Source organism: Peromyscus californicus, unplaced genomic scaffold (assembly GCF_007827085.1).
Source record: "Peromyscus californicus insignis strain IS unplaced genomic scaffold, ASM782708v3 Scaffold_7__1_contigs__length_154581171, whole genome shotgun sequence".
NCBI lineage: Eukaryota > Metazoa > Chordata > Mammalia > Rodentia > Cricetidae > Peromyscus > Peromyscus californicus.
Window position 1 is genome coordinate 139,546,590 of NW_026294595.1, and position 16,593 is coordinate 139,563,182.

Genomic DNA, 16,593 nt, shown 5'->3' on the forward strand with positions numbered 1-16,593 from the left:
ACTTTAGTTAGGTCATGCCCTTGGCCCCCTGGAGAGCAATAGAAGGGGGCTGAAGGGAGGGAGATGGGGGACAGGGGCAGGAACGACGCTTCCTTCCAGCTTTGCGCCTCGAACAAAGTAACTCATGCAGCAGCAGCGCTGCTTGGGATGGATGGAAAGACCCCTCCTCCTCAGGAGGGTCCTGCAGAGTGTGAACGTACTACACCTAAGACCCCAGAGTTTCCAGAAATGGTGGGAGGTGGGGGGCGGGAGGGAGAAGCGTTGCCCCCTGCTGGGTCCCAGCTTCCGCACACCTTCACCCTACCGGTCCCAGGCGCCTTTGCTCACCGGCGGCCAGCTCACCCTGCGGACCGCCCCTCCCCACGACCCCACCCTCTTACCCCCCCCCCGATCCCCCTCCACCCCCCATCCCCCGCTCCGCGCCAGGTACAACTGCAGCCCACTTGCCGAGCTGCCCACGGCCAGCGCCAGATGCGGGTAGCCGGCCGCGAACCTGTACAGCCGGTCGAGCACCGCCCAGCACTCCGCCGCCCGTGCCTCGGGCTCGCATGACCCAGTTCCTTTTCCTATGCCGCCGCTCCGGGGCACGCTCTGGGCGCCAAGCCAGCCAGGCGACCCCCAAGAACCCTTGCCCTCAATCACTCCCCCGTCAGTCCGGCCAGTTTTGCATTCATTGTCAGCTTTTATTCCTTCCAGCCACAAGGCCCGAAGGAGCTTCCTTTCCCTGGTGGGGCGGGGAAGGCAAGGGTGGAGTTGTCCACACCCACCGGGCCTGCAATCTGGGTGGAAGCGAAGGCCGGCTCTTTACTGAACGCCCTCCATCATCTTCAGGAACTCTGCGGAGAAAAGAGGGACGCGGTCAGGGGTACCACTCCGGCAGCAGAGACCTGGCTCGCAGAGGGGTGCCCCGTCGCTAATGGGTAAATTGCACTAAGCTGCCGAGCACCCTTCAGGCCCTCAAGAGAGTGGGAGGGAACTTGCCCAGCCCCACCGACAAAGCTAAGAGCACCCTCTGGCCCTCACCATCGAAATCAATGCGGCCATCGTTGTTTTTATCGCCGTCCTTCATCAGGGATTCGATCTCCTCATCTGTCACGTGCTCCCCAGAAGCCCGGAAAATCTCAGCCAGCTCCTCAGCATCAATGTAGCCGTCTGCGTTCCTTTGGGGAAAAGGGACCGAGCAGGACGCAGGGACCCGGTGAATTTCTGGAGCCGGGCCTGCCTGACGCCTCAGCTCACACCCTGACCCTGGCCAGCCTGCTCCTTCGCTTCAGGCCAGCAGCCCCCATCGGCTCCCAAGTCGGTGATCCCAGACGCCCCCCTCCCCCGCACCTGTCAAAGATGCGGAAACACTCCGCCAGCTCCTCTTCGCTCTTCCCCTTCGCATCCTCTTTCATCTGGCGGACCATCATGACCAGGAACTCCTCAAAGTCGATGGTACCGCTGCCTGCGGGGAGCGGGGGGCGAGCGTCAGACTTAGCCCAGCACGCACTGAGCCCCTCCCCACCGCCCCCTGCCCTGGAGGGCCCAGCTCACCATCCTCGTCCACCTCCTCAATGATGGCATCCAGTTCCTCTTTGGTGGGCGTCTGCCCTAGCATCCTCATCACGGTGCCCAGCTCTTTAACGCTGATGTCCCCACCACCGTCAGCGTCGAACATGTCAAAGGCAGCCTTGAACTCTAAAGCGGGGAGGGATGGGTGAGGCCAGTCGGATTGTCAGCCTCACACCTGCTCTCCCCTCCCCCGGGGGCCCACTGTCACTCACCAGCGATCATCTCCTCGCTGAGGTAGGACCTGGCCTCAGCCTGTTGGTCCGTCTGGAGAAGACAAAGGGAGAATCAGAGCGCAGAAGGGCAGGATTCTTACCTCAGTTCCATTCTCCTCAGCCCCCACTTGTTAGGAAGTGCCCCTGGGCCCTCCAGAACTACTCCAAATCTGCTGCACCTCCCAGGTAGCCCTCAGTGCCCGCCCCCAGTGCTGAGGAGAGGAGACATTTAGATTGTGCCCATAGTTTTCTCACTGTACCCTCTGACAGCCAAGCCAGGAACTCCCCCACCCCCATGCCAGCAGTGACCTTTGGCAAATCACACTTCCTGGGCTGCTTTGTGGGGATAATAGGAAATCAGGGGTGGGAGAGGGTTTGGGATGTGTTAGCACCATTCCAGGGTGATTTTCTAGTTTCCCTATCTCCTGATGCTGCTTGGTACTATTTGTCCTGAGCTAAATAATGGAATGCAGAGTCTCAGAACACCTGCCAAGTGCTCAGAGGCTGAGACCACAGGAAGACATGGGCAGCTTCGCCTCAGAGGGTTTGCAGAGGTGGAATTTCACACTCAGTCAATGAAGAATACACCTCCGGCACTGTGTCAAATGTGGTGGGGCCTTGCCTTGGTGTGAAAGCAAGGAAATTTTGTTCTGTTTCAACATTTTGATTTCGGTTCTGGTTTTTAGATTGTCTTGCTATGTAGCTCAGGTTGGCCTGGAACTCATGATGTAAACCAAGCTAGTCTCAAGTTCTCCATTTTCCTGCCTCGGCCTCCTGAGTACTGGGGTTTTCACGCGCATAACGTATGACCCTTAATATATGGTTTCCGTGGATTTTTCCAGGTCACAGCCAAGCCAGGCCATCTAGGTCAGGGCTTTGGTGGCCTGGTGGTGAGGAAGGAGTGATGAGCCCCAAGGTGTTCTTCAGCCAGCTGGCCCAGACCCTCCATCGCTCCTCTGCCCCTTGGCCTGATCCGGAGGGTAGGCTATTTTTAGATGGGCATGGGCATTGGCAGCTGGTCTCTGGAGTCCAATTACTCCTTCAAGTGAAGTGGGAAGGAGGATCTCAGAAGAAAACGGCAGCCCCAGGTTAGACCCCCTCTGTGGATGGTCAGGGTCTCTAACTCTGGCCTGTCACACACTCCCACTTCCCATCATCCTCAGGATTCTTGAGGATGCACCCGAGCTGGCTGCAGGCCCCATAGGCCTCCCACCGTACAGGGAAGCCTTTCTTCTCTGGCTGCCACAGGCTCAGCTGGGCCTAGGAAGCCAACTCTGCCTCTGCCTTGCTGGGTGACTTTTTCCTGCCCTCAGGGTCTCCATCTCTCCAATGAAGCAGACAGGCTGAGACCTTTTCCACACAACCCTGACTGCAGAAAGACACTGTCTCAAGCCTCAGAAGGTAGCCAGGACATCACAGCCTTGAGGAACATCTTGACCAGCCCTCCCCATGCAAGAGAAGTCACAGACTTCCCAGGATGTCCACTTGGGTTCCAGCAACTCTTATTGTCCTTCAGATGTCCACACTGCTGCCCACAGAACACCCAGTTCTGGGACTGAAGGAGGCCCAGAAGCAGCCTGCCCAGAAGCAGCCCGCGAACATGTCCTTACCATGGTTGCTGGTTACAGGGACTCCTCTGCTGTGGGTTGTCTCCTTCGCACTCCACCACCCAAAGGTGCCCTAGATCTCTCTAGCCCCCAGGATTTGTAGGGGCATCCTCTCTTCCCTCCTCCCTGCTCCCCAGAACTAGATACCCTGACCAATCAGATCCGGGGGTCAGTAAGCCCCACCCCTCCCAGAGTCCTAGCCCATTACCTAATTTAGCCAAGGGCCTTTGCAGGGAAATTTAAGCTTCTGAGCAGGTGGCAGGCTCTGACGTCTCCTAGATTCTTAGGAGAAGGGCTCGCCCTGCTCCACTGTCCTATGCGGCTCCCTTCCCCCAGTACATTTGCTCCAAGATGGGAGGGGATGTTCAGAATAGAGACAGCATAGTGGAAGTGGAATGGGAAGAGCCCAGGCTTGAAGTCCACGTGACTGTGGGTCCATGGTGAGGCCCTCAAAGCACACCTTCCTCTGAGATAGAAACGGCAGATGTGAGCCCAGACGAATAAGTCACCTAGCTTATGCTAGGCGCCTAGGGCTGGTGCTTGGCCCAATGGGGAAGGGATACCTAGGCCACTACTTACTGAACTCTCACAACACGTCACGTCTCCACACTACGCTGAGCATCTCAGCTCCATGATCTCATCTGGTGTTCATCCTGTGAGGTGGTAACTATTATTACCCCCATCTGACTAGAGTGCTTTGTAAGTCACACAGGTCTACTGAAGAATTCTTTTCCCCCGTTTGGAGGCCAGATCTCATGTGTTCCAGGCTGGCCTTGAACGCCTTAGGTAGCTATGATGATGTTGACGTTCTAATCCCCCTGCCTCCACCTCCAGAGAGTGCTGGGATCTACAGGCATATGCCACTAAGCCCTTTTTAAGTCCTTTGATTGATTTTACAACAGAGTCTCCACTGTCAACTGAGCTGGCCTGCAACTCCTGGGCTCAAGCAATCCTCTTGCCTCAGTCTCCCAGATCACTGAGACTGTAGGCGTGATAGATTTATACAAGTCAGGGCTCTGTGCATGCTATAAAGCACTCTACCGACTGAGCTACGTCCCCGGCCCTGGTGATTCTTTTCAAACTTATTTTTTTTTATGTGTATGGGTGTTTTGTCAGCATGGATGTCTGTGCACGATGTACATGCCTGATGCCCAAATGGACCAGAAGAAGGCATCAGATCCCACAGCTGGGAACCACTGTGAGAATGCTGGGAACTGAACCAAGGTCCTCTGGGAGAGCAGCAAGTGCTCTTAACCAGTTCTTATCATTGAACCTTTACTGTGGAATAAAGTTAGGACAAGCAGGCCTTGGGGACCCACCCAGAAGAAGTGTACAGAGCTATGAGAGTGGGGCTTATATTAGGAGAAATGAACATGACAAAAATAAAAAGGATTCTTCTCTCAAGCTATGCTCATCCAGGGAAAAAGCATTTAGAACCACTTTTTGGTGAGAAAGACAGGTTCTCTAAACAATAAAGAGATAGCAAGTGGATTTGTCCTAGACATTATATGTCTAGACCTTCCCTGCCTCTGCAAAGTCAGGTTCTAGAGTATTCTATTTGTGTCGTAGAGTATCCAAGGCTGAGCCTTCATTTTTTCTTCGTCTTTCCTTATTATTATTAATTTTTTAAGATAGGGTCTCATGTAACTCAGGCTAGCTTCAAACCCACTATGTAGCTGAGGACGACCTTGAACTTCTTCTGACCCTCCTGCCTCTACCTCCCAGACGCTGGGGTTTGGCACATGCACCATCACGCCTGATTTCATTTGATGTTGGGAGCTGAAAGCAGAGCTTTGTGCATGATAGACAAGCACGGTACCCAGTGAGCTGCTGCCCTAGCACTGGAGGCTTCATTTCTATGAGCAAAACGTTCATTCGTCAGTGTAGTTATTCAGTTTTTATTTCTATGGTGAAATCCCTGGGGTTTGGAATGTAAGTGTATATATGAAATATTCGTAAATACACATAAAGTATGACAATATGAAAGGGGGCAGCTAGCCCTTTCCCGAAGTTCAGCTGATCCTCTGTAGAGTGAAAGTGGGAGGCAGAAGGAGTCCAAAGGGAACGCACCCTAAGAATCCACAGGGTCCAGGCTGAGCGGTGAGGTAGGCAAGCCTCGTGGACAGTTGCTAAATCAACAGAAAGAACGTGGAGACAACTAAGTCTGGGGCCAGGGAATGGTGGACCAGACCCCAAGGAAGGCAGACGGACAGTGGCAGCTGGACCGCACTCTTCCCTATATATAGACATTCCAAAGAAAGCTCAGAGGAACTGGGCCAGGCTAACTAAGGCCTCCCTCTGCCAGGCAGAGGATCAAGGCATGATACTCAGGGGAGTTCAGCTTGGACAATGCACACTGGGATCGCTTGTCTGCAGCAGGAGGAAGACAGCCCTTAGCAACCACCCGTCACTAATTCATTCCTGTTTATTTGGTGAACCAGTAAGAACCAAGGTCCCAAGTGCAGTCAAGCAGATCATCCGCTCTCATTCCAGCCTCTCTTCTCACCTTGCTGCCTCACTCTGGCCAGACTTCAGTACTGCCCCAAACACCACCCTCTATGAAAGGCAGGACTTTGCATTTGCTAGAAGCTCCCTGACATCTTTCTCAGCTTTCAAATCGCTTCCTCCTGTATCCCTTCTCCCCTCCACTCCTGCTATGTGGTTCAAGGAGAGAAATTACTTCCAAAAGCTGTCCTCTGACCTCGACACTTGAGCCATGTCACGTGTGAGCCCACACTCAATCATAATAAAAACAGAGAACCAGCGTGGTAGCTGTAATCTCGTGGTGGAGGCAGGAAGATGGGGACTAAGGATTTAATGGCAGCCTTGGATACATCTCAGAAAAAGGAGAAAAAAGGCCATGGGAGGTGTCTCTATCAGTAAAGTACTTGCCACACAAGCATCAGGACTTGAGTTTAGATTCTCATTAGCCATGTGGGACCGTAAGCCCAGCAATGGAAGGGGGATGGGGTAGGAACGGAGACTCGCAGATCCCTGGTGCTCACTGGCCACCCAGCCTAGCTAAATGGCAACATTTGACCTCCATACACACACACGTGTACACTACACACCACACACACAACCAGACAGAGCACTCCTAACTCTGACCCCATTTACATGAGAAATACATCAATGGAAGTGATGGGCCACTTTTTTGTTTGTTTCATTTTTTTTTGTTGTTGTTGTTTTTGTTTTTCAAGACAGGCTTTCTCTGTGTAAGTCCTAGCTGTCTTAAAACTTACTTTGTAGACTAGACTGGCCTCAAACTCACAGAGATCCGCCTGGCTCTGCCTCCCGAGTGCTGGGATTAAAGGCGTGCGCCACCATTGCCCAGCGATGGCTCACTTTTTAAAACTTTAATATTTTGTGTGCACACACACACTCAGATGCCACAGTGCACATGGGGCAGTCAGAGGACAAGCTGCAATTCTCCCCTCCACCTGTGGGTCCCTGGAATTGAACGTGGGTTGTCAGGCTTCCTGGAGGGTCCCACTGAGCCATCTCACTGGCCCACTTATTTGGGCAGTGGCAGGATTTTTTCTTTTTAAATAGGGCCTCACTACCTAGTTCAGATTGCCCTCTAAATTACGATCCTCCTGCCTCAGCCTCCCAGGTGCCACAATTGCCAGCATGCTGTCTTTCTTGCCTGACTGGACAGACCAGATTTCTTTCCATGTTATGAACATCAGCTCTTTCTTTTTCCTTCATTCCTTCCTGTTTGTTTAGTTACTGCTGTAGTTGTTTTGAGTGAGGTCTTGAAGTCAGGATCCTCCTGCCTCAGCTACTCAGGTGCTGAGATTACAGGTGTGCATGATCATGCCTGGCCGAACCTCGGCTGTGCATCCTGACTTGCATGGCATATACTGAAAAGTTAATGACCGGCCAGTAGCAGGAGAATGAGTGGTGTCTTTCTGTCTTCACAGTGTGCCTGTATGCACATGCAGAGTGGTCAGGCTTAAGTCCCAGCTTCCCTACTTTCCTTCCACCAGATGGGAGTACCTCCCTTCTTTTCCCAGGTTTCACTATGTCACCCTGGCTGGCCTAGAACGCACTCTGTAGACCAGGCTGGCCTTGAATTCACAGAGACTCACCCACAAGTGCTGGGATTAAAAGTGTGTACCACCATGCCTGGCTTTTTTCTAAGACTTATTTATTTTTAATTATATGTATATACGTGTCTGTGTTTGGGTTTGTGCACATGTGTGCAGATACCCTTGGAGACCAGAAGAGGGCATTGGATCCCCTGCAGTTACTGGAGGTTATAAGCCACCAGTTGTGGGTGCTGGAAACCGATTTCTGGTCCTCTACAAAAACAGCACACACTCTCAACCACTAAGTCATCTCTCCAGCCCCAGCCTCAATTTCTTCATATTGAAAATGAATCATTACTGTCCAGTAGCTGCCGCCTATGAGAACGACATGTGACAGTGTGTGAAATGCCTACAAGAAGACAGCATGAGTCCTAAAAACTGAGAACTTTCTGTTCAATGAAGGCCAGGTTTTCCATTCAAAAGTATCTTCCCATCCGTCCCTGGGCCCTGAAACGGGGTAGGAGATACCTTCTGAGACACCTTTTTTGTTTGTTTGTTTTTGTTTTTTGAGACAGGGTTTCTCTGTGTAGCTTTGGAGCCTGTCCTGGATCTCGCTCTGTAGACCAGGCTGGCCTCGAACTCACAAAGATCCAACTGATTCTGCCTCCGGAGTGCTGAGATTAAAGGCGTGTGCCACTACTGTCCGGCTGAGACATTTTATTTTGAATCAGGATTTCTCTATTCTGGCCGTCCTGGAACTCGCTACATAGAGCAGGCTGGCCTTGAACTCAGAGAGATCCCCCTTTCTCTGCTTCCAGGGTGCTGGGATTAAAGACATGCGCCACCACGCCACCATGCTTGGTCTTTGAGGTACCTTGTTTTATTGTCTAGCTGGCCGATTTCGACTCTGCCCTGCTAGGCCTTGCGACAGGAAGCAGCAATAGTTTTCTTGACTACTGTTACTCGGCAGTAAAAGATAAAACTGCAGTTGTCCGAGAGCTACAGAAATTACCCGACCGACCCTGCGAGCGTGGGAAAAGAAGTCAAATCCAAGAGCTCCACACTAGAAATCTCTGGCAAACTGTGCGACCTTGTACAAGTAACAGCCTCTCTGCGTCTGTTTTCCTGTTTGACTACTTCCCATAGGTGAAGCCCAGACGAACGCTCACACCAGGCACTGCTGTAAGGGCCTTACAAGAGCTGAAAATGTAGTCTTAGTATTAGAATTCATGTTTCATAGGAGAAAACCTAGGCTGGGCGAGGCCGATTTCAGGCTTTTCTCACGTGAGAACCGAGCTCCCAAATGCCCCGAAATTACATTGTAAAGTTACACAGCACTGCATGGAAATTAGGGGGAAAGCTTGGGGCTGCCCCGGGAGTCCGGTAGGGGTGCAAGGCCAGCCCGATCCGGGACGGTTTCCGGGGAGGCTTGGGCTAGCCCGGCCACCGCCTGCATCCCTCCCGAAGGCAGCATCCCGGGATTCTAGCAGTTCCAGGGGCGGGCGGGGCGGGGCGGGGCGGGGCCGAGCTGGGCGGTGACAGGAAGCGGCTAGGCGGCGCTGTGAGCGCCCTGGGTCGAGAGCCCCTTAAAGCCACGGGTCGCTGCACCGGATCCGGGGAACCCGCCCTGGACGCAATCAGGACGCTGAGGGTGGAGGCGCGGCCCGGGCTGCGGGGAGGGGCAAGGTAGAGCCCGGCCTCCTGCACGGCCCGGGCTACGGCTGCCCCTGGGCGTGGCCTCTTCAGTCCCACCCACTGACACGCCCCCGGGCCCCTCTCCGGGCGGGGGTCCCCTCCCTCTCCGGCCCTGGACCGAGCTTAGCCAGCTCCCCCCCGGGTGCCATGGCCTCGCGGCTCCTGCACCGGCTGCGACACGCCCTGGCTAGCGATGGCCCCGGGGAGGCGGCGGCAGGCCCCGAGGCCGAGCAGTTCCCTGAAAGCTCCGAGCTGGAGGACGACGACGCCGAGGGCCTGTCCTCTCGCCTCAGCGGCACCCTCAGCTTCACCAGTGCCGAGGATGACCCGGACGACGAGGACGAGGACGACGAGGCCGGCCCCGACTCGCTGCCCTCCGGAGACGGGACATCGGGAGAAGACGCAGGCGAGTGCGGGAGATCGAAGACAGGAACCTCCGGGCTTGGTTAGGCCTCCCCGCTGGCTGCGTTCCGAGAGCATCTCGGGGGCTGAGTTATCTGCCTGAAACTCTTGACACCTTAAGCGTTTCCAGACACTGTTTGGCTGTGTGACCTTGAGTCACAACCATGGGAACCACCCCATCTCAGGGTTTTTGTGGATCTTAAATGCACAGGACCAGGGAAACAAATGTATGGCGTGCTAGCTGATTTGGGTGGAGATATTTAGCATCTACTGTAAGCCAGGCGCTGGGATAAAGCCCATCTCGCTGGCGTGAATGAGGTCATGGCATTTTGTTTACATTAACCCCGGCGCTAGCTAGCCCCTTAACATGACTGGTCATGTGCTTGTGCAGAACGAAGCCCCCCACCTGATGGACAACGGGGCAGTCAACTCCTGGCTCGGCAGCTGCAGGATTTCTGGAAGAAGTCTCGGAACACCCTAGTTCCACAGCGGCTGCTCTTTGAGGTGACCAGCGCCAATGTTGTCAAGGACCCTCCCTCCAAGTACGTGGTGAGTGAGGTTCCAGGAACCCTTAGGCAGTGTGTCTAGAAGTCTGACTGAGAAAGTGTTGAACACTACAGCTTTCTGGCTATGCAGTTATAAATGGCTGTCCTAATTTTACACCCAGGGGGAACTGAGGCAGGATAAGGGGATGAATGTAGCTTGAGCAAATCCTCAGGCAAGTGACAGTGAGAAAGTGACCTTTAAGGAGCTGCCTCCTGTCACAACCAGTGTGTGCTGTCCGGTACCCCATGGATTTTTGTCACCTTCAGCAAGACATAGACTTGAGACCCAGTTGCATGGGTCAGGATTAAGGAAATGGGCTTTGGATCCAGGTCAGCCTTGATTCACATCCCGTATATTTTATCAGTGGCTTCACCTTGGGTGGGTTCTGTAACCTTGATGGCCCCAGTTTCCTCGTTTGAGAAGTAGAACAGTTCACAGGATTATATCAGGAGGTAAATGAGACCAGGCACAAAGAACCCTTGGCATTGTCTGGCATTGTGAAATATTAAAATGGTAGCTAAATAGTTTCAGATTCCCTAATCTGAAATGCTTGAAAATCCTAAGCATTTGAGTGTCAACATGATGCCACAAGTGGAAAATTCCACATCTAACTTCATGTGAAGTGTACTCGACATGTAGGCCCATTTAAAAATATTGCATAAGGACTTGAAAGGCTGAGGCAGTAGTCACAAGTTCAAAGCTAACCTGGGCTAAAGAGTGAGTGCCAAACCAGCTAAGGCTACACATCTAGACACCCCTCCCCCCAACACACACACACAAAAGGGCCAAACACCAAGTGGGAATGTAGCTCATTGATACAGCACTTGCCTACCACGCTCTGGAACTGAGCTTTATCCCAAATCCTGCAAGTCATATAAAACTACCTTCAGGGCTGAGTGTGCTGGTGCATTTGGGAAGTAGAGGCAGATATATTAGGAGCTCCAGACCAGTCCAGATACATAGCAAGCCCAGCTGGGCCACATAAAACCCTGTCTCAGAAACAAAAACCCAAAGTACATAAGAAATATAAATGAGTTTTAGGGGCCCAGATGTAATGCTCAGTTGGTAGAGTGTATGCCCACCACTACATAAACTGGGTGTGGTGGCACACACCTTGGTCCTAGAGCTTAGAATAGGGAGGAGGATGGAGAGTTCAAGATCAGCCTCAGCTACGTAAGCTCAAGGACAGTCTTCTGGAATATATGAGAGCCTGTCTCAAAACAATATTTTTTATTTACTCTGTAGATTTTGTATCTAGATTTGGGTCTCATTTCTAAGAAATCTCATTGTGTAGATGCAAATATTCCAAAATCTGAAATATTTCTGGTCCCAAGCACTTTGGACAAGGGATCCTCGGCCTGGATTCTTATTTAACTTTAGGTTGGAAATGTCAGGTATCTAGGGCCTGCAGCAACCTCCTGACAATCAGTTCTCCAGCATTCCCACCTCCAGCAGCATCAGGACTACGGAGCTGAGTACAGAGGCATACGGAGCTGGGCCTGGAGTCCCTGCTCTCCTGCTGTGCAGGAGAGACTGGCCAGGTCCTGCTCCCTCCAGGTCTGAAACCCATGAGCTAGCTGGTCCTGTCCTGGCAGTGGTAGCTCCCAGCTTGTCACTTCCCTCCTCTTCACACCCTCCTCCACCTCTGACTCAGCAAGAAAGGGGGCCTGGAGTCCTGGAGCCCTGGCCCATATTTGGGTCTCTCCACCCCTCTCTGTTGCTGTTAGTAACAAGGACCACGCCCATGGGGTGACTGTTCCACTTTGTGCAGGGACTGATAGATGATGCAGGCTTTATATCTTGTTAAGGATCAAGTCCTTACGCACACTAAGCAGGTGCTCTATCACTGAGCTATACACTCCTGGCCCCGATGGTCCAGTCTTCAGTGGCAAACGTTCCAGAGCTCTGGAGTGGGTAAGGGGTCATGCACAGGAATGAGACACCACGGATCAGTCAGCACAGAGCATCTCTCAGAAAAGAATGGGGGTGACTCTGGGGACCTAGGTGGGAAGGCTCAAGGAAGGGCAGGGGCATCTCCTGTCCTGATCTATGTCTAGAAAGTGAAGCCACCTCCTCTGTGCAGTGGGCACCCCATGTCTCCATATTTCTTCTCCTGGAGGTCAAGAGCACAGGTTTTAGAATCAGATCTCTGGGCCAGTCTTTGTGCCCTTCACTCCCTGTTGGAACCTGCTTCCTCAGCTGACAGACAAGACACCTTCCTTGCAGCGCTGTTGACAATGACGAAGTGACACTTAACTGGGGAAGTACTTGGTCCAGCACGAGGCCACACTTAGGGCAGTCAACAGAACAACAGTCACACCGTGGGCGGAGCGGGGTCGAGGTGCTTCCGATGGAACCCAGGGCCTCATGCATGTTAGGAAGTACTCTGCCACTGAGGGACAGCTGAGCCCCGACAACCACAATCACTGTTACCTCGTTACGAGCATCAGGTGAAATAAATAGATATAAAAAGGTCTTTGGCGCCGGGCGGTGGTGGCACACGCCTTTAATCCCAGCACTCAGGAGGCAGAGCCAGGCGGATCTTTGTGAGTTCGAGGCCAGCCTGGTCTACAGAGCGAGATCCAGGAAAGGCGCAAAGCTACACAGAGAAATCCTGTCTCGAAAAACAAAACAAAAACAAACAAAAAAAAAAGGTATTTGGCAAAAAAAGTAAAAATAAAAAGAGGGGAGTAGGGAGTAAATATGATCAAAATATGTCATATACATATATGAAATTCTCAAAGAATAAAAATATTAAAATTTTAAAAATCAACCTAGATGCATAAAGGGCTCTTCCTAAAGTATGTCCTTTGGAAAACAGCTTTTCTAGGCTGTGAATAACTGTAGAAAACAAGAAAAGAGTGAGGCCTGGTAGTGCAGACTTGTGTGTTCAGTACTTGGGAGATAGGGGCAAGAGGATCAAGAGTTCAAAGCCAGCCTGGGAGAAAAAAGAAAGAAAAAGTTCCATAGGCAGTGTGTCTGAGCAATGCAGAGTTGATAGGTATAGAACAGGTTTTATAAAATGCACTATGAACTTTGCAAAGAAGAAAGGCTAGGTAAACCTAAGTGGAATAAGGGGACAGTTAGCAGTTGCACTGGACACATTTGAGGGACTGGGTTTGCTGGGTAGCCCTTTCATATGGAACACCTGCAGACGCCCCTTTAAACCCTCGGCTTCCATCAGTCCTCATTAGCCCTAACTAATCCTTACTCTGGTTCTCAGGACATCCTTGCTAGTGTTTACCAAACGGGAATGATTACATCCTTACAGTTTTGTCTCCTTTAAAATGTTGCTGGTAGGCCAGGGAAATGGCCCAGTGGGTAAAGGTGTTTGTCTGACAATCTGATCTCTAGAACCCATGGTGGAGAGTGACCCCCCCCAAAGTTGTTCTGACCTCCATATGTTACTGTGGCATATGTGCACAAATATAACACACACACCATGCCACACCACACCAGATACAATTAAAAATAAATAAAATGTAACTTATACCACTCTTGGCTTACCTTTTGGTGGTGGTGGTGGTGGTGGTGGTGGTGGTGGTGGTGGTGGTGTGTGTACTGAAACTAGGGCCTTGTGCATGCTTAGGCAAGTGCTTTACCCCTGAGTTATATTCTCAATCTTCTTTTTAATGTGTATTTTGAGATAGAGTCTCACTAAGTGCCCCGGGGTGGTATTGAACCCAGGCAGTCCTGAGCATTCAATCCTTCTGCCTCAGTCCTGCTTTCATAACATTGTTCATTAAAGAAAAGAACCCTCTTTTTCTAAAATAAGTTTAAAACCACCTCTATAGCACTACTTGTCAAAAAAGAGAAGAAATAGTTGCCAGGCCAGTGATTCAGGTCTGTAACCCCATCTCCTTGGAGACTGGGGTCATAAGTTTGGAGCTTTTGCTACATAGTGAATTTAAAGCAATCTCAGGCAATTTAGTGAGACCCTGTCTTACAGAACACACACACACACACACACACACACACACACACACACACACACACACACACAGCTAGGCATGGTGAGGCGTAACTATAATGTGTGAAAAGAGGATTAGGAGGAGGTCATCCTCAGATACCCAGCATGTCTGAGGCAGCTTGGGCTACATGAGACCCTGTCTCAAATAAATGGGGACAGGGACTGGAGATATAGCTCAGTAGTAGTAGATGCTTACCTAACGTGGGCAAAGCCCTGGGTTCAATCCCCAGAAACACATACACACACACAGTTTGAGGCTAAAGATGTGGTACAGCGTGCCTAGAAGGGCCAGGGTTCATTAAACCCTGCCCAGACACTGTTCCTTGAAGAGTGCTTTGAACTGAGATTTCTGGCTCTTTCCTAAAAATAAAGATGAATGGTGTTAGAGTAGCACCAAGTTGTGCTTTAAAAAAAAAGAGTAGAAAAGATGAGCATAGCAGCACATGACTGTAGTCCCAGCTGTTTAGAAGGATCACTCGAGCTTAGGAGGTCAAAAGCCACCAGGCAACAAAGCAAGACCCGCAGCTCGAAAGAAAGAAAGAAAGAAAGGAAGGAAGGAAGGAAGGAAGAAAGAAAGAAAGAAAAAAAAGCCATTCCTGGTGGTTTGTGCCTGTAATCTCAGCACTCAGGGCTCAGGCAAGATCACCAGGAGTTCAAGGCTAGCCTGGACTCAGTGTATCCCAGAGGACTGGAGGTGTGGCTTACTTAGCATACACAAAGCCCTGGCTTCAATCCCCAGCTCCTCATACATTGGGTGTGGTGTTGTATTCCTGTAATGTCAGCACTCGACTACATAACAAGTTTGAGATCAGCCAGGAGCATACAACTCTCAAAAAACAAAACAGTCATCAAAACAGCCCAGTACTTGTCATGACCTGATGACATGAGCTCAGTCCTCCAAATCCATATGGAAGGAGAGAACCGAATCCCAAAAGTTATCCTCTGACCCCCATTTGTAAGCTATGGTATCAAGCTCAGGTATGTGTTCCCAAACACAAGACACACACAACACACACCCTCCCCCCCTCCCCCCTCCCAAAAAAAAAGAAACAAAAAGAATTAAAGGGACTGGGCATGGTGACACATCCTTTAGTCCCTCCACTCAGGAGGCTGGGCCAGATTAGTGAATTAGGGGCCATCGTGGATGAGGACCAAAAAGAAAGGAAGCCAACAGAAACAGGAACCACCCTGTTTATGATGCAGTATACTCCAGAGTGCGCCACCTAAAAACTTTGAGCACCAATACTTGGACATTCCCTACCTGAGCAAACGATGACCTTGACCCAGGAACTTTTCCCTAGAGCAGAGACAGATCTGAGGGTTCCTGCTTGGCCTGACTGAGGTCACTGGAAGGAGGCTGACTTGGGGTTACCTGAGTCCTGGTCTAGTGAACCCATAAGAATGAACTCCCTGCCGGGCGGTGGCGCACGCCCTTAATCCCAGCACTCGGGAGGCAGAGGCAGGCGGATCTCTGTGAGTTCAAGGCCAGCCTGGTCTACAGAGTGAGTTCCAGGACAACCAGCGCTACACAGAGAAACCCTGTCTCGAAAAACAAAAAAAAAAAAAAAGAAAAAAAAAGAATGAACTCCCTAGGGGCAGGGAAAACTTCCCCAGAAGCAGTAAGCAGGTGGCAGCCCCAGACACTGAAGTTCGTTTCTGTCTTTTTCTCCCCTGTGCTTCCTTGGGCTGGGTCATTTCAGAGGAGCCTCAGGTAAGATGGGAGTGGGTTCCTGGCCACTGCTCTGCAGCGTCCTCCCTCCTACACAGTCCCGGGGGTGGGGGCGGGGGGAGCTGAGGTGGAAAAGTAAAGCCAGGAGTGCGGAAGGGAGGGAAAGGACCCACAGACGGTTTACATCAGTCCTGACATCCACCTTCCCTACAGCTCTACACCCTCGCCGTGATGGGCCCAGGGCCACCAGATCGCCAGCCAGCCCAGATCTCCCGCCGCTACTCGGACTTTGAGCGGCTGCACAGAAACCTGCAGAGGCAATTCCGGGGCCCCATGGCTGCCATCTCCTTCCCCCGTAAGCGCCTGCGCCGGAACTTTACCGCAGAAACCATTGCCCGCCGGAGCCGGGCCTTTGAACAGTTTTTGAGCCACCTGCAGGCAGTGCCCGAGCTACGCCATGCTCCAGACCTGCAGGACTTCTTCGTGCTGCCCGAGCTGCGGCGGGCACAGAGTCTCACCTGCACTGGCCTTTATCGCGAGGCTCTGGCACTCTGGGCCAACGCCTGGCAGCTGCAGACCCAGTTGGGCACCCCTTCTGGCCCAGACCGCCCCCTGGTGACTCTGGCTGGGTTGGCTGTGTGCCATCAGGAGCTGGAGGATCCTGGGGAAGCGCGAGCATGTAGTGAGAAGGCTCTGCAGCTGCTGGGGGACAAGAGGCCTCATCCTTTCCTGGCACCCTTTCTAGAGGCCCATGTCCGGCTCTCCTGGCGCCTGGGCCTAGACAAACGGCAGACAGAGGCCCAGCTTCAGTCCCTACAGGAGGCAGGCCTTACCCCTATCCCACCCCCCAGCCTCAAGGAGCTGCTCATCAAAGAGGTGCTGGACTAACTTTTACCTGTCTTAAGGC

The 16,593-nt window shown here is 52.0% G+C and overlaps 2 protein-coding genes across 5 annotated transcripts; one reads left to right on the top strand and one right to left on the bottom strand.

The window, feature by feature from the left end:
• Nucleotides 1-597: 597 nt before the first annotated feature.
• Nucleotides 598-9,121, bottom strand: Tnnc2 (troponin C2, fast skeletal type). The gene is made up of 5 exons (XM_052726233.1): nucleotides 1,767-9,121; nucleotides 1,537-1,680; nucleotides 1,333-1,447; nucleotides 1,024-1,160; nucleotides 598-836 (listed from the first exon to the last, which is right to left on the bottom strand). Exons 1-5 carry the CDS (start codon nucleotides 1,774-1,776, stop codon nucleotides 805-807), a joined length of 438 nt encoding a protein of 145 aa, XP_052582193.1. The 5' UTR covers nucleotides 1,777-9,121; the 3' UTR covers nucleotides 598-804.
• Snx21 (sorting nexin family member 21) lies at nucleotides 9,021-16,580 on the top strand. Of its 4 annotated transcripts, none has more exons than XM_052726232.1 (3): nucleotides 9,021-9,505; nucleotides 9,893-10,043; nucleotides 15,900-16,034. In XM_052726232.1, the coding sequence occupies exons 1-3, from the start codon at nucleotides 9,247-9,249 to the stop codon at nucleotides 15,916-15,918; spliced, it is 429 nt and encodes a 142-aa protein (XP_052582192.1). In that variant the 5' UTR covers nucleotides 9,021-9,246; the 3' UTR covers nucleotides 15,919-16,034. The 4 variants fall into 4 exon arrangements, with proteins under 4 accessions (XP_052582192.1, XP_052582190.1, XP_052582188.1 ...); XM_052726230.1 differs by lacking the exon at nucleotides 15,900-16,034 and adding an exon at nucleotides 15,718-15,792 and having other exon boundaries at nucleotides 9,022-9,505; nucleotides 9,893-10,050; XM_052726228.1 differs by having other exon boundaries at nucleotides 9,024-9,505; nucleotides 9,893-10,050; nucleotides 15,900-16,580.
• The last annotated feature ends 13 nt before the right edge of the window (nucleotides 16,581-16,593 follow it).

Bases quoted from the DNA above. Each gene is read 5' to 3' on its own strand.
- Tnnc2 (XM_052726233.1), bottom strand. The intron at 1,448-1,536 runs GTGAGCTGGGCC...CGCTCCCCGCAG, and splicing joins TGAGGAGGTGGACGAGGATG to GCAGCGGTACCATCGACTTT. The intron at 1,161-1,332 runs GTGCGGGGGAGG...TTTTCCCCAAAG, and splicing joins TGTTTCCGCATCTTTGACAG to GAACGCAGACGGCTACATTG.
- Snx21 (XM_052726228.1), top strand. From the start codon at position 9,247: ATGGCCTCGCGGCTCCTGCACCGGCTGCGACACGCCCTGGCTAGCGAT. The intron at 9,506-9,892 runs GCGAGTGCGGGA...GTGCTTGTGCAG, and splicing joins GACATCGGGAGAAGACGCAG to AACGAAGCCCCCCACCTGAT. The intron at 10,051-15,899 runs GTGAGTGAGGTT...CCTTCCCTACAG, and splicing joins ACCCTCCCTCCAAGTACGTG to CTCTACACCCTCGCCGTGAT.